A 14735-nucleotide genomic window follows, 5' to 3' on the forward strand; every position below is an offset into this window, starting at 1 on the left:
AAAATCATGTCTCAGTCCTGCTACTTAGGCTAAGTAGATGGGAAATATGGGAGAGTAGCTCAGCTGGTAGAGAGACGTGAGAGACATGCTGTGTGACTGCTGCATGTCCACATCATGGTGTATGGTGGTTGGTTGACTTGGGCTTGTTGTGCCCTAAAACTGTGTAAACGGGTAACCAGCTAACTGCTTAAAAAGGCCTGGTTTTTGCAATAAAGGGGTTCTCCTTTGCACCTGCCTGAGGGTGCTGTGTCGCTTTGCTTCATACAAGTCAGTAGTTAGAATAAGATGATATGTAGTTAAAAGAAACTAACTTTCTGAATCTAGCAGTGTTCTTAGAAGTTGACCTGGAAAAAGGGGAACCAACCCATGATTGCTTGCAGACCATTGAACTGGTGTACTCCAGTTGAGATGACCTACAGGACACTCCCATGGAAAAAGGGGATTGGGAACTCTTTGTGGATGGAAGCAGCTTTGTGAAAAATGGAATCCAAAAAGCAGGGTATGCAGTGGTAACTCAGCATGAGATAATAGAAGCCAAAGCCCTAACCCCAACACATTGGCTCAGAAAGCAGAACTGATTGCACTGATGAGAGCGTTAGAGCACGCACAGGAGAAGATGCTAAATATTTGGACTGACTCTAAATTTGCTTTTGGAGTGGTCCATGCCCATGGAGCCATTTGGAAAGAGAGGGCTGTTAACCTCTCAGAGATCCCTGGTGAAACATGGAGAAATAATACAGAGATTATTAGAGGGAGTGCAGTTACGTTGAAAGGTGGCAATAATGCATTGTAAAGCTCATCAATTTGGAGAGACCCCAGTAAATACTGGAAATTGTCTGGCTGATAAAGTGGCCAAGGAAGCTGCTGGTGGGAACCCCCTATTAGCCTTACCCAAGAAATATCAGCATTTGGACAAGGAGGTTGCCGATTATTAGGCTGAAGAAGAGAAACTGGCAAAATTGTTAGATGCTGAAAAGAGTCCTGAAGGACAGTGGATAACACCCTGCAAACAGGTAATAATTCCCCAACATCTTATAAGGAAAAATCACAGAGAAACAACATAAGGTAACTAATTGGGGGATAGAGTCTATGGTAGAAGCAGGGAAGCCTCAAGTGTTGAGCATAGGAATGACTGGTATCATGAAAACATTGTTTAAAAGTGCCAGACCTGTTTAAAGAACAATACACATCAAATTATATGGCATACACCTGGGATTGCTAAGAAAGGAAATTTTCCAGGAGACTATTGGCAAATAGACTTTGCAGAGCTTCCACATCTAAACGGGTACAGGTATTTATTGGCACTGGTAGATACTTTTTCAGGATGGCCAGAAGCTTTCCCTTGTCACACCAACAAAGATAGGGAGGTGGTAAAGGTTTTGTTGAAGGAAATTATCCCAAGATTTGGAATGTCAGTGGGAATGTCATCAGACAGAAGTTCACACTTTATTGCTAATAGTGCAAAGCCCAGCTAAAACGTTAGGGGTGAAATGGAACTTGCACACCCCATGGAGTCCTCAGTCAAGCAGGAAAGCAGAAAGGATGAATCAGAGTGAAATAAAGAAAAAATAGTCAATCTCTATTTCCCATTAGCAGTGATGTTCGGACACTTCCTGGGAGGCAGGGCTTCAGCACGCGTAATGGTTTCTTTGGAAGGCAAACATTGAGGAATCACGAATGCCCCCCTTTCCTCCTCTGTCCCTTAGCTTTATATATCTGAGCTGATGTCATATGGTATGGAATGTCCATTTGTCAGTTTGGGTCAGTTGGCTTGGTTGTGTCCCCTCCCAGGATCTTGCCCACTACCATCCCTTTGATGGGGGGAAGGAATGTCAGAGGGAAAGTGCTGCTTGGCAGTAGCCAAAACACTGGTCTGTTATCAACACCCATCCAGTTACCAATGCAAAGTACAGTACTGTAAGGGCTGTGAACTTTACCTCAGTCAGACACAATACAGTGCTATAGCTAAAAGAATTTTCTAACATCTTCCCCCACTACTGCATAGACTCCTTCTTAAGGAAATATAACTTGTTCAGCAGCAATAGCAACCAAAGTGAATAATAGTTTTGTTCTCAAACTTTCAAACAAAGTTACTGACCTGAATTGAGGCCAGGATGGAAAATTACTATGACCATAGCCTACTGTCTTGTGGGCCTATAAACAGCAGTCTAAAGTGAGAGCCTGTCTTAGGTTGGAAATGGGGGTGTACCACAACTAGTTTAAATGCCTTCCCTCTCCTGAGTCACATAACACATGCTGCCATTGGAAAATAGGGAGAAAGAACCCAGGAGTCCAAATATTACTCCCAAATCTAGACCAATATAAGAGGCTTTTCTCTCATGGAAATCTCAGTGACAGAGTTGTGAAATGTTTGTTATCACTTCCTCAGCCGAACAATGACAAGTTGGGCTGGTGAGGACACTGCTGTTCAGTTTGTCGTGTGAGGGGAGAAATAGAGTTTTATAGGGCAGATGCCATAAGCAGTCAGTTACTAGATAGCGAACATAGACATTCTAATTGCCATTAGGTTGGGAGGCAGGAGAGGGGATAGCATCTGTAGGCCACTGAAGACATTGCTGACACTGTAAGACCTACAGGAGAAATGTTACTGTAGAAATCTATATAGCTGTGAGTTCCTACCAGAAAACTGATATGCATCTTCCTTTCTGGAAAGCAAACTACCTTTAAGGTTTCTAAACCACCTTAGTAAGCTTGGGGCTGACAGTGGACATGTTCTGCACCAGTTTATTCCAAACACTGGATTTATGAGAAAGTACAGGTTCATGATATTTCTTTCACTAGATCTTACTGAAAACATTCTGATGACACCATCATCCACACAGGGGTATCCATGAACACAGTGATCTCCAAAGTGTACTGCTACCACTGAATAATACTTGGTAAATGCTTGAGGTGACATTCGAGTCAATCATAAGAATCTTTCTCAAGTAAACAAACATTTAAGCCAGAAATGTGATGTGAAGAAAAAAAAAAGAGAGCAGATTTCCACAGCAATCTTCAGAACAGGAAAGGCTAACAAAGCACACAATTTCAGCTTTCTGACCTTAGCTTCTGAAAATCTAGAATAGTCAAAGAGTAGCTTTCTTTGGCATGAGAAGCAACCAGGATAATATCCTTTCCCCAGAAGTCTTATCTTTGTTTACTGAAGCAGAGTAATAAATGGTTTTCTGATCTTTGAATTTTTTGAGTTTTTGTTTTTTCTTGTTTTTAAGAACACCTTGAAGAAAGATGAAGTGATTTATTTTTGTTGAAATGAACTGTGCAAACCCCAAGATTCATCAGTGTAAGGCAATATTACTCCAGATACCTAAAAGTTTATCTCTCCTTTCAACCTGTGAAGTCTCTCATAAGAGCCTGAAAACTGATCTGAGGTTCTTGCACACATCAAGCTGAGACTGGTACAGATAACCATCCCACAGCTTGTGGAGTGCAGGATTTGATGAAAGAAGTGAGAGGTACAGTCTGCCTTGAAAGAAGTCATTATGATTGACCTTGGCTTCCTCTAGTAATTCATCAAGCACCTACCAAATGTCATTTGAGGTAAAGGAAGGGAAAATGGGAGGAATTACAAGAAACCTCTCAAGGCCATGGAAAAGATCTGCAAAGGCAAGTCCAGAGGAGGGCCATATAGATTAGAGGGGTGAAACACCTCTCCTATCAGGAAATGCTGAGACAGTTGGGGCTGTTGAGCCTGGAGAAGAGAAGACTCTGGGGAGACCTCATTGCTGCCTTTCAGTACTTGAAGTGGGCCTATAAGAAGGATGGGGACAGACTTTTTAGTAGGGCCTGTAACAATAGGACAAGGGCTGATGGTTTTAACCTAAAAGTGAGTAGATTCAGACTAGATACAAGGAAGAAGTTTTTTAGAATGAAGGTGGTAAAACACTGACATTGGTTGCCCAGAGAGGTGGTGGATGCCCTATCCCTAGAAACATTCAAGGTAAGGTTGTACAGGGCTCTGAGCAACCTGATCTAGTTGATGTCCCTGCTCATTGCAAGGGGGTTGGACTAAATGACCTTTAAAGGTCCCTTGCAACCCAAACTATTCGATGATACTATTATTTCTGGCAAGCAGAATAATTTTGCTCTCTAGCCATCCCTACATATACTCCCAAACCCATTGCACTGGTCCTTTCTTACCCCTGAACAGAGGAATGCCCTTCAGCCAGCTGCTCCAAGCTCTCTCTTCCACTCTAATTGCACAAAGGGACTGCACAGATCCTTGCTCTGTATTTACCAGTTAACTGTGCTTAACATCAGAAAACAGAATAAAAAAATTCCCGACAAAGCCCAAAGAGGGTTTTTGAGAGGCTCCTCAGTGACTTAAAGAGCTGTACCCACCAGCACAGGGTCAAATTCGTCTTCTACTGTAGTAATAATGAATGAAGGAAATACCTGAAGGCCCAACTCCAGAGAAACTTTCAGAAGAGTGATATCTGGCAAGTTGTCCATGAGTGTTGCTATTTTAAATGCATCCTGGGCAAGTTTGAAGATGTGTGATGAGGAGTGGATATTTTTCTGAATGGATTCTAACACTTTTTCCAGCCTCTGAACATCACCTGCAAGGTGCAAACATAATCACCAAAACAGAACAAGCTTCCAAAACATACAGAAATGCATTATAATTGAGCTTGCCTTTGCTACGAAATAGTACAATGTTTCAGTTATGCACATTTTAATTTTATAAACCTTCCATAATGAAATTACATGAACAAAAGATAAAAGACCACAAATTCCTCTTGTGCCTGGTGGTGTTAGTGTAGTACATGGCCAAAAGTCATCTCAATTTGTGAATTTTAGAAGTGATTTGTCTACTCCTGGGTTTCACAGTCTATATTGTGTCAGAAGAACAAAAAGCTGTCTCATCAGCCTCAAATCAAGCCCATCTGGCTACTATCTAGCTAGTTTAACCACTTTTCTAGAAAATTAAGTGACAGGTTTAAGTCAGTTCAGTTTGTTTTTCCCATTTCAAGCTCCTGTCAGGCTGCAATTTGAATTCTTAAACACAAGTTTTATAATCTGTTTATTTAATGAAATATTAAAAGCATACACTTAGTTGAGTACGTAATTGACAGCAATGTACCTTTGGCTGCTGTCAACATGGTAGATGCCAGCTCACACTGCTGGGATTCGATGTGACTTAGGGTGAACCAGCGTGGATACCGGTTTGGAACAACTGATGCAATGTGGTGTGGACGTGAGGTATCTCCCAAAGGAGCCATAGATTCCAATACTAGCAACCTGGAATAAGAAAAAAATACTCTTTCATCAAATCATTATTATATTAGGTTACTCATAAGCAAAACTAAAGCTGCAAGAACACTTGACCTTGTTTATTAAATGTGCAGTTTTGGGTATAAAGATATTGGAAAACCACTTATTTTCTTGGGGAATCTTAAAAGTCCATTTGCCAAACTTGCCTACATCAGCAGGCATCTGTAAGAATTCATAGGACAATTAAGCCATTGTGCTGGTTTTGGCTGAGGTAGGTAGAATTTTCCTCATGGTGGCTAGAATGGGGCTATGTTTTGGATTTGTGGCCTTTGCTGCTTTTCACACTGCCAAGCTGGCAAGGAGGCTGGGGGTGCATGGGAGGTTGGGAGGAGACACGGCCAGGACAGGTGACCCAAATGGACCAAAGGGATATTTCAGACCATATGGCCTCATGCTCATTATATAAAGTGGGGGGAAGAAGGAGGAGACCTCTATATAGCTTTATATATGTAAAAATAAAATACATATAAATTACCCAGCTGATTTTTTCCAAGCACAAAAGGGGGAGAAAAAAATGCATTAATAAATTGTTTCAACAAACAGGAAAAATTCTAACTAACATAATGCAAAAAGGATTATTAGGTTATGAGTAACAGCAAATAGACAAAGATCATGAAAGGGAAATTTCCTGTCACTTTGAATTTCATTGTCAGCTTCTATGTTCCTTTGCTGTGAAAAGAAATGTTGTTGTGAATTGGTGGCTTTCATGCAATTTTGGCAAGATTAGGGAACATTATAACAAGCACAAGCAGATTTAGCATTCTTCACTTTTTTGCCCTTTGAAACATCAATTATTTAGTTAGGTTTTAGCAAAGCTACTTTGTGATTAAACATCACCATTAAAGGCTGACTCACAAAGCCTGGGTTGAAATTCAGGCTTAACAGGGAATCAGCCAAACGAAGCCAAACATTTGAGTTCATACTCCAAGTGAACAGTCAACTAAGTCACTGCAGATCCACATTCTCCAAGGCTGTACTCCACATGTTTCAGTGCTACAAGCAGAGAACTGTAGACAAAAGTGACCATCAAAGATAGCACACCCTGTCCTTGCAGCCCTGAGGTGCATGCATGAAAGGTCTTACGGTCTCAAATTCTATTGATTTCACACTGAGTGTTCCACACACTAAAAGAAAATTAAAAAAAAAAAGAAAGAAAGAAATTGCAACAGATGATGTTGAATGCAGAGAGGCAAAATACTCCAGAGTTGCCATCATGGGTCAATGACCTGTGTAGACTGACACTAAACACTTATGTCTGGAGAGCAACTAGCTGTCGTCTTGGGAAGTTAGCTTCTTTCATAAATGTTCAAGTGAAGAAAGAAATATGTTCCACTTCAAAAAGCATGAGCAGCCATGCAGATTTCTATGTGGAAACATTTTACCCATACCATAAAGGAAGAGATGGTTAAATTTCCCTCTTCTGATCCATTCCACCTCACAAATATGAGACATACATTTGTATTGGGTTTGCACAGCCAGGTTTTGGTAGTGGAGGAGCTACAGGGGTGGTTTCTGTGAGAAGCTGCTAGAAGCTTCCACAGCATCTGGCAAAGCCAATCCCTGGTCGCTCCAACATATTTAAGAAAGAAAACCAGAAATTGTTGCGCAGTTTTAATTTCAGCCAGATAAGAGTGGGGTGAAAACGTGAGAAGAACAACTCTGCAGACACAAAGGTCAGTGAAGAAGAAGGGGGAGGAGGTGGTCCAGGCACCGGAGCTGGGATTCCTCTGCAGCCCATGGTGATTAACACGGTGAAGCAGGCTGCTCCCCTGAAACCCATGGAGGTCCATGGGGTTGCAGAGATCCACCCGCAACCCATGCAGGAGCCCCATGCCAGAGCAGGTGGATGCCTGAGAGGAGGCTATGACCTCGAGGGAGACCTGTGGAGACAAGGTCCCACACTGGAGCAGCCTGTCCTTGGAGGACTGCACCCCGTGGAAAAGTGACCCACTCTGCAGCAGTTTAGGGGGGACTGTTGCCTGTGGAATGGACTCACTGCAGCAGTTTGCAGAGAACTGTTGCTTGTGAGATGGACTCACATCGGAGAAATTCAAGGAGAACTGTCTCCCATGGGAGGGACCTCACAGTGGAGAAGGGGAATGACTCCTCTCCCTGAGCAGCAGGAGAAGACACGGGTGATGAACTGACCATAACCCCCATTCCCTGTCTCCTTGTGCTGCTGGGGTAGGAGGCAGAGCTGGAAGGAAGGAGGGTTGTGGGAAAGGTGTTTTTAAGGTTTTATTTGACTTCGCATTATCCTGCTCTGATTTTGTTAGTGTAATAAATTCAATGCATATCTCTACATTGAGCCTGTTTTGCCCGTGATGGTATTTGATGAGCGATCTCTCCCGGTCCTTATCTCAACCCATGAACCCTTTGTTAAATTTTCTCTCCCCTGTCCAACTGTGGAGGGGAGTGAGAGAGTGGCCTTGGTGAGTGCCTGGTGTCCAGTCAGTGTCAACTCACTACAACATTCAATCTTCCTGTTTTCTTTCTTCCTTACCCCCATCAAAACAACATTTAGGTTTAGTTAGTTATTCATTTGTTTTTCATCAGGAGTGTTTTGTATACTGAAGTATCACTTTGGCGTGAATGGAAAAAGTAACCAACATTCTTTATAAGAATTTTTGAGAAGTTTCAAGGAACACAGACAGGCATGGAATAGAAAGTGTCTGCATCTTCTGTCACTGCAGTTAAAAGTTCAAGATAGCAGTCCACATTTCTTAAGAGTGCCAAATATATTACAAAATATTAAAAATGCATAAGTAAATAATATTAAAAAGCTGAACGCCCATCTACCTTAAAAGTGATGCCAAGAGAGCTATGGAGAACAGCCCTGATTATGATGATGTCTCCTGTGATTTTATGAGCTAGAAACAAACAGATAACTCTTTCTTATACTAGTCTGTTTGAGAAGTAACTTCTTTGGCCGAGATGGCAGCTTCATGCCAAAAGATGGCTAGAGCTCCCCATAATCAACTAGAGATTTTGATTTTTCAGTGCCTTGCTTGTTTTTCCAGTTGAGAAAGGAAATTTCTAGAAAATAAGTTATCAATTATGATTTGTTTCTGGGGAAAGCCCAAATACTTCTTCAAGTGGAATGGCATGTTGCCATAACATTCACTGAAGCATTCAGTGCACTCTGCAAAAATACTCATAGATGTCTATTCTAGCCTTTTAATGTGGTCTCAGTCATTTAGTTTAAGGAGGAAAACTGCCCACAATCTCTGAAAAACACTTTAAGGTAGTGACTGAAATTGAATACAAGGATACAAGTGTACTTTATAAAATTGACATTTTAAAAATTCTAATTCTAAAAATTCGAATTCAAAAACTCTAACTGTAAGTAGTAAGTATGCAAAGTTGCTTCTCATATTTCTTACATTCCTTCCCTAACACCCACTATTAGACACTCTTGGAGGCAAAAAAACCCCAAACAGGATAAGCAGACCTTTGCCCTGACTTGATGGTAGCTATGCTTTGTTGTTATGCATGCCTTCCCATTTAGTCCTTTGAACATGGGACTATTTTATCCTCATTTGGCTTTCTAGAGTGTGCTGGTTTTGGCTGGGATGGAGTTAATTTTCTTCCCAGTGGCTGGTATAGGGACTTTGTTTTGGATTTGTGCTGAACACAGGGTTGATAATATACAGACGTTTTCATTATTGCTGAGAAGGGCTTACACAGAGCCAAGGCCTTTGCTGCTATTTGTACTGCCACTCTGGGGAGAGGCTGGGGATGCATGGGAAGTTAGGAGGAGACAGCCAGGACAGGTGACCCAAACTGACCAAAGGGATATTTCAGACCATATGACATCATGATCAGTATATAAAGTGGGGGGAAGCAGCTAAGCAGCAGATCATCCTAAGACTGCTAGTGGGATGCCTTTGCTTATTTTCTTGTCACTAGCATTATATACACACAACCACATCAGTAAAAGAACACACATATGTGCTAAAGCTCTTGTTCAATACAAAACTGCAAGTCCCAGTAGTGGAATTCTAGAAGGATTTGTAACATAGAATGCTGTTTTATAGTTGTATATAAACACTAATTGTACATTTATAAATTATACTGTAGTTAGTACAGACATCGATTGCTTTTACAGATGACAGAACAAAAGTAATTTCTCCTTAAACAGAACAATGCTTTTAGAAAAAAAGGCTAGGTCTTGACTACCAAGCTTTTTCCCATTTTTCAAACCACTACTTGTGTTCTTTCTAGATGACTTGTGAATACATACCGCATGGCTCTCAGTGCACTTTTGAATGCCAATTCAGCATCATGAGGTAGGAGACAGGTGAAAAGATACTTGGCAAATGTGTGCATTGGAACACTATCTTGATGGATGACTTCACCTAAACCACTATATGGTCCAGCTGTGGGAAAGAAAAAGAGAATATCAGTCTTTACAGACTGTTAAAACTCAACTTCTGGACCTTTAGAACCCATTCATTACACCTTGAGTTAGAGTTGGTATTCAGAGACAGAAGGTAAAGTTCTATTGATATGTCTGTGAAATATATTACAAGTATATTAAATGCCATCTATTCTTTGAGACAACAAGACACATTGCAAATTGTATAGTACTAAGCACACTACCAATGCACATACAAATGACAGAATGGTCCCAGGGCTCCATGGGGCTCATTCAGCAAATCTATGGTATGCAAAAGTAGAAGATGATAATCCTAGCTTTGTGTCTGTGTAGTTATATCATGTACACGAATGCCTATGCACCTTCTGTTGATTCATAATTGTGTTATCACAAATTCACAGGGAAAAAAAAGGGGCTACAGTGGAAAACCAGGTATTTTAAATTGAATTTACATGACTAATCAGTCCAGCAGCACCTGATCCTTATTAATGTCTCACCTGACATTAGGCATTTAAATAACCCTTTGGTCTAGACTTGGTCTCTAGAGAAGACTAGGTCAGATCTTGCATCAAAGCTGCTTTTGTTAGTCTATTATAGCCACACAATCTTAAAAATTATATTTGTTATGGGGAAACTATTCCCATTGTTGGGGCAATAGATTTTGCTCACACTCAGTGCAGTACTTCTTAACAACAGTGTTAAGAATGACAACAGAAATGACAATTTTAAAAAATTGCATGAAACTGCTGAATTTTGAGTATTCATAGTGCATAGGAATTCCATTTTTGCATTTTTCCTGCAACCTTGAGACTGTTATTAATAGGAATATTGTGTCAAGCAATTTTTTACTTCAGTGGCTAGAGGTTCAGATTTTAAACATTGCAAGATACAGAATAAGAATCTTAAATTAAGTATTATTGGACAATTATTGCACAAATAGCAGCCAGCAGTCCTAGAGGTTACCACTTCCTCCTCTACTAGAGATTCCAACCCACCACACTTGGATAGATGAATGACTGTGTGACACACTTCTTCATTGCAGTCACATGTATCAGTTTCCGGCTGTGGTTCAAACTAACATGACTGACCCTTCACTGAAGCAGATGAGGAGTACTCACAAAATTTATTCAATCACTTCTGCTGCATGGGATGACTAACTCCATGAGAGAGAAATGTTAACAACTTAAACCAGCACAGCTGTTTCATCAATCTTTTTGACTGGTGCATAAGAACAAAATGCAAAGGTAAAAATCACTAGGCATGAAAAAAAATCGGAGCTCCATAGGTGGGCATTTCTGAAGGCTGGAGCTAATCACAATGGAAACATCAATGAAGATTAAGTAGGTGACAGTGTGTCTCAATCATTTTAAATTGAAAGCCGTTCAAAACTAGCTGGCATTGCTTGTATGAAAGAAGCCATTTCATGTCTGTTTGACAGTTGGTGGTCCATTCAGAAACTCAGTTAGAAGACAAAGAATAAATGACAAAGCATTAATATGAAAATATATTCTGCCATTAACTTAGCGGTCAAGCAAAAAAATAGAACAGTTCTTGTAACACAGTCTTATGTTCTGCTTTCCCATGCATTCAAATGGTAGCTACACACAGCGTGCATTAATCTGCATTACCTGCATTAACAGCATAGAAATTAGCCTAATACTGTATTAAACTTTCTTTATTATATCTACAGAACATCAACTATAAAACCACAATGGATATTATTAGAATCGTAAATCCCTGCACATTTTTACCTCTATGTTATCCGGCAGTTTCTGCCTAACCTGGAGTAAATGGAAGTTATTGCAGAAAAGCCAGATTTCTCAACACATAGTAATGCAAGGCCAGTGTTGCATGCTGCTCACCAAAGTAATTTTGTAGGTAGCTATTTTAGCAGGTTTCCTGCTATGATCACTTGTTTACTACTCTAAGAAAAAAAGTATATCACTGATCACAGTTGTAAACGAGAAGTATCAGAGAATACTTGAGAGAAATCCTGCCTTTTCCTCATACAGCATCCTGACCAATAAACACATACAGCAAATTGATTTTATAATCCATAGGATCCCTCTGTGGTGGTGAATAGCTGGATCCAGCAAGAAGCTGTTCTTGTCCAAAGGCCATAAAGCAGCAATTCTCCTTGTGGTGCAGCTTCTCTACAATTTCAAATGGTACCAGCAGTAGGTACCAAAGTCTTTAAGGATCTGGGCAATAATAGTGACTCAAAGCTGAGAACCCTAAATGGCATAGTGCATCTCCTCCATTAAAGAAATATTTTTAAAAGACAAATGTCTAACAGAAAGAAAGCAAAACCTGACTGCTATGTAACAATCTTCACAACTTACCTAGAGCAGCATCAAACTCCCCACTATCCCTTGAGAAAGCACTGAAAACTTGGACCACACTTTTAGATACTTAGTTCCTTTAAAGTTTTTCCCTCCAGTTAAAAACCCCCAAAAACTAGAATAGCAATCTTAGAACCCACAAGATTACTCTTTGAAAATAAGGCTGAAGTGTTATATGTCAAGCCTTTTTAAAAGCTAAGGCAAAAGCATGCACTTTTTGTTATAGATTTTATTGCAATACACAACTGCAATTCCCAAACACAAGTTATTTCTCTTAATTAAAATTTAGTCACAAGACCAGGCCGTAAGCCTTAATATTTGTCCATATATTTCAATTTTCAGGTATGATACAGACTTCAGAGGCAACTTATATTCCTAATTGCTGCAAAGGAAATGTTATATTTCTGTCCCAGCAAATTTAAGTGAATTTTCTGAGCTCTTCACTGGGGAATAGAGGTAAAAATCTTCATACATTTACAAAGCTGCCAGTCCTTTTTCAGGATACAAATGACATTTTGAAATTTACTACCCAAGAACTGTTGATGATAACTGATGTCTATATTATTAAACTGTGAGCCTGGCTTGTATAATTAAGGATACTGAACAAATCTAAAGAAGAAAATTCAATAAAAATTTAAAATAAAGGCTTAGAGGTTAGTAGATGTCTTATCTCCACAGTCATGTGATATCTGAAGTATGTTTGATTTTCATAAGAGATTGGCAATAAAATTTTTCTGGAGTTCTACATCAAAAAACATCTTAAGTATATAAGGCAGTTTGCACTGGAATACTAGTTCTGTGGGCTTGTGTAAGTGAAAACAATTTAAAAAAGCAGTTAGCATCTATGTTGAGCTACCTTCTAATAGGAAGACTGCTTGTTTTCGAAAAATCTTCACGAGAGTATCATCCAATTCAATTTCCTGTAGCTTAGAAATGAGCTGTTCCTCATTTCGACAAACCTTCTCTTGTGCATATAAGCCATCTGGCATTATTCGTTGCTGTCCCAGCCCTATCAATGCTACTTCCACAGCCAGCGTTAAATAAGATTCCCCTTCTTCTAAAAACTTGTGTTCAGGCAGTTGCTGGTACTCCAGAGATTTGCATTGCCCCATGTTCTCTGTAAACAGCGACACAAAGAACAACACATCAGGAAATCATTAAAATCCATAAACTGCCTATAATGTCACATTTTCAAATTCTTCCTCTGTCAGTATCCATTTTTTAAAAAATATTTAAATTATGCCTGCAATCTCAATATCCAATCATCCAATATAAACTACCTGATCCAATTTCACATCACAGAAATACACAAAACAATTAGGTTTTAAAAAATCCACTCTAGTAAAAATAAAAGTTTTCATTTTAAACTGCATGATTTAGACAAAGGCAGTTTCTCCAGCTTTGTGTTAATAAAGCAAACATTGGATGATCTATTTCAATTTTTTCCCCAACCCATTTCTGTATCCCCTTAAAGCTTTGGTGTTGTATAAGTGGAAAGGGAAGGTGCTTATACACCTGCATAGATTTCAGTTGAAGCTATTAGGATTATGCAAATACAGTAGGCCTGGGAACTCCACAATTTTAAAGCATTCTGTTTGCTAAAGCTCTCTTAATGTTTTTTTTATTTGTTAGTTGCATTTAAGATAAACATACATAATGTTTCTGACTTTTATTATTACTAGAAATGCTACTTTTAGTAAATATTACTTGCAAATTCCACACAGACCAAGCCATAAATTGCTTTAAAGAGTACTACTGATTGATTTGGCACTTCACCAATACACCACATGACAAAATGCTATATCAACCTCTAGCAGTTTGCAGTCTAGTTTGGGAACAAAAAGTTGCAATGTACAGATGTAAGGAGATGGACAGCTGCAGCAAATGAGATGGCAAAATGCATTTAGTAGATTGCATATATGAGTGTAGGGGGAATTTACATTTCAACACACACTACTTTTATTTCATGGGGTTGTTTTGGGTTCTTTTTTCTAATTGCAAAGAATCTGATTTATTTTAATTAAAGTTCTTCCAGAATTGGTGGATATGACATTAGAAGTTTATTGAAGAAAATCTAATTGAATAAAATTAGTTTTGATGAAAAGCCCCAAGGAGATTTGGGATGTACATATAAAGGATCTATAGATAGAGGAATGACTCAAGTTTCTGAACACACAGAAGGTGATAAGAAACTACCACAGAGGTGGAAAGAGGTTGAGAATAAGGAATAAATCAGTTAAGCTCCTGAGAAGCAAATACTGAAGTTAGAATGGGCATATACATCCTGTCTGAAATCATGTATCTATACTACAATGCTATTTTCCAATACATAACCTTTATAAACCATGTACTTTATAGACCATGTATGTTACAAATTTTAAGTGTTTTGTCATCACTTTGAAGTATTATATACACTTGTAGCTAAGAAGTCAAATAATTTCCTGGACCACATAGGAGGATGAGAAGTGGTGATCCTTTCCCTCTTCTCAGCACTGGTGAGCCCACACTTGTAGTGCCATGTTCAGTATTGGGCTCCCCATGGACCTACTGGAGCAGATCCAGTGAGGAGCCACAAAGATGATTAAAGGACTGGAGCATCTCCCATATGAGATACTGAGACAGCTGGGATTGTTTAGTCTGGAAAAGAAAAGGCTTGTATCTTACCAAAATATTCAAATATCTAATGGGAGAATGTAAAGAAAATAGAGACAGACTCTTCT

At 39.4% G+C, this 14735-nt stretch overlaps 1 protein-coding gene across 4 annotated transcripts in view; it reads right to left on the minus strand.

The window, feature by feature from the left end:
* The window catches only part of LOC137465598 (zinc finger SWIM domain-containing protein 6-like), a 262106-nt gene that overhangs the window by 38256 nt on the left and 209115 nt on the right, over nt 1-14735 (minus strand). For all 4 annotated transcript variants that reach the window (XM_068177666.1, XM_068177665.1, XM_068177664.1 and 1 more), the window contains 4 exons: nt 12872-13132; nt 9539-9674; nt 5105-5262; nt 4417-4580 (listed from right to left, as the gene is read on the minus strand). In XM_068177666.1, the coding sequence (XP_068033767.1) occupies nt 4417-4580; nt 5105-5262; nt 9539-9674; nt 12872-13132 (719 nt within the window). The remainder of the gene's footprint in view (nt 1-4416; nt 4581-5104; nt 5263-9538; nt 9675-12871; nt 13133-14735) is intronic.

This window comes from Anomalospiza imberbis (genome assembly GCF_031753505.1).
Source record: "Anomalospiza imberbis isolate Cuckoo-Finch-1a 21T00152 chromosome W unlocalized genomic scaffold, ASM3175350v1 scaffold_31, whole genome shotgun sequence".
Taxonomy (NCBI): Eukaryota; Metazoa; Chordata; class Aves; order Passeriformes; family Viduidae; genus Anomalospiza; species Anomalospiza imberbis.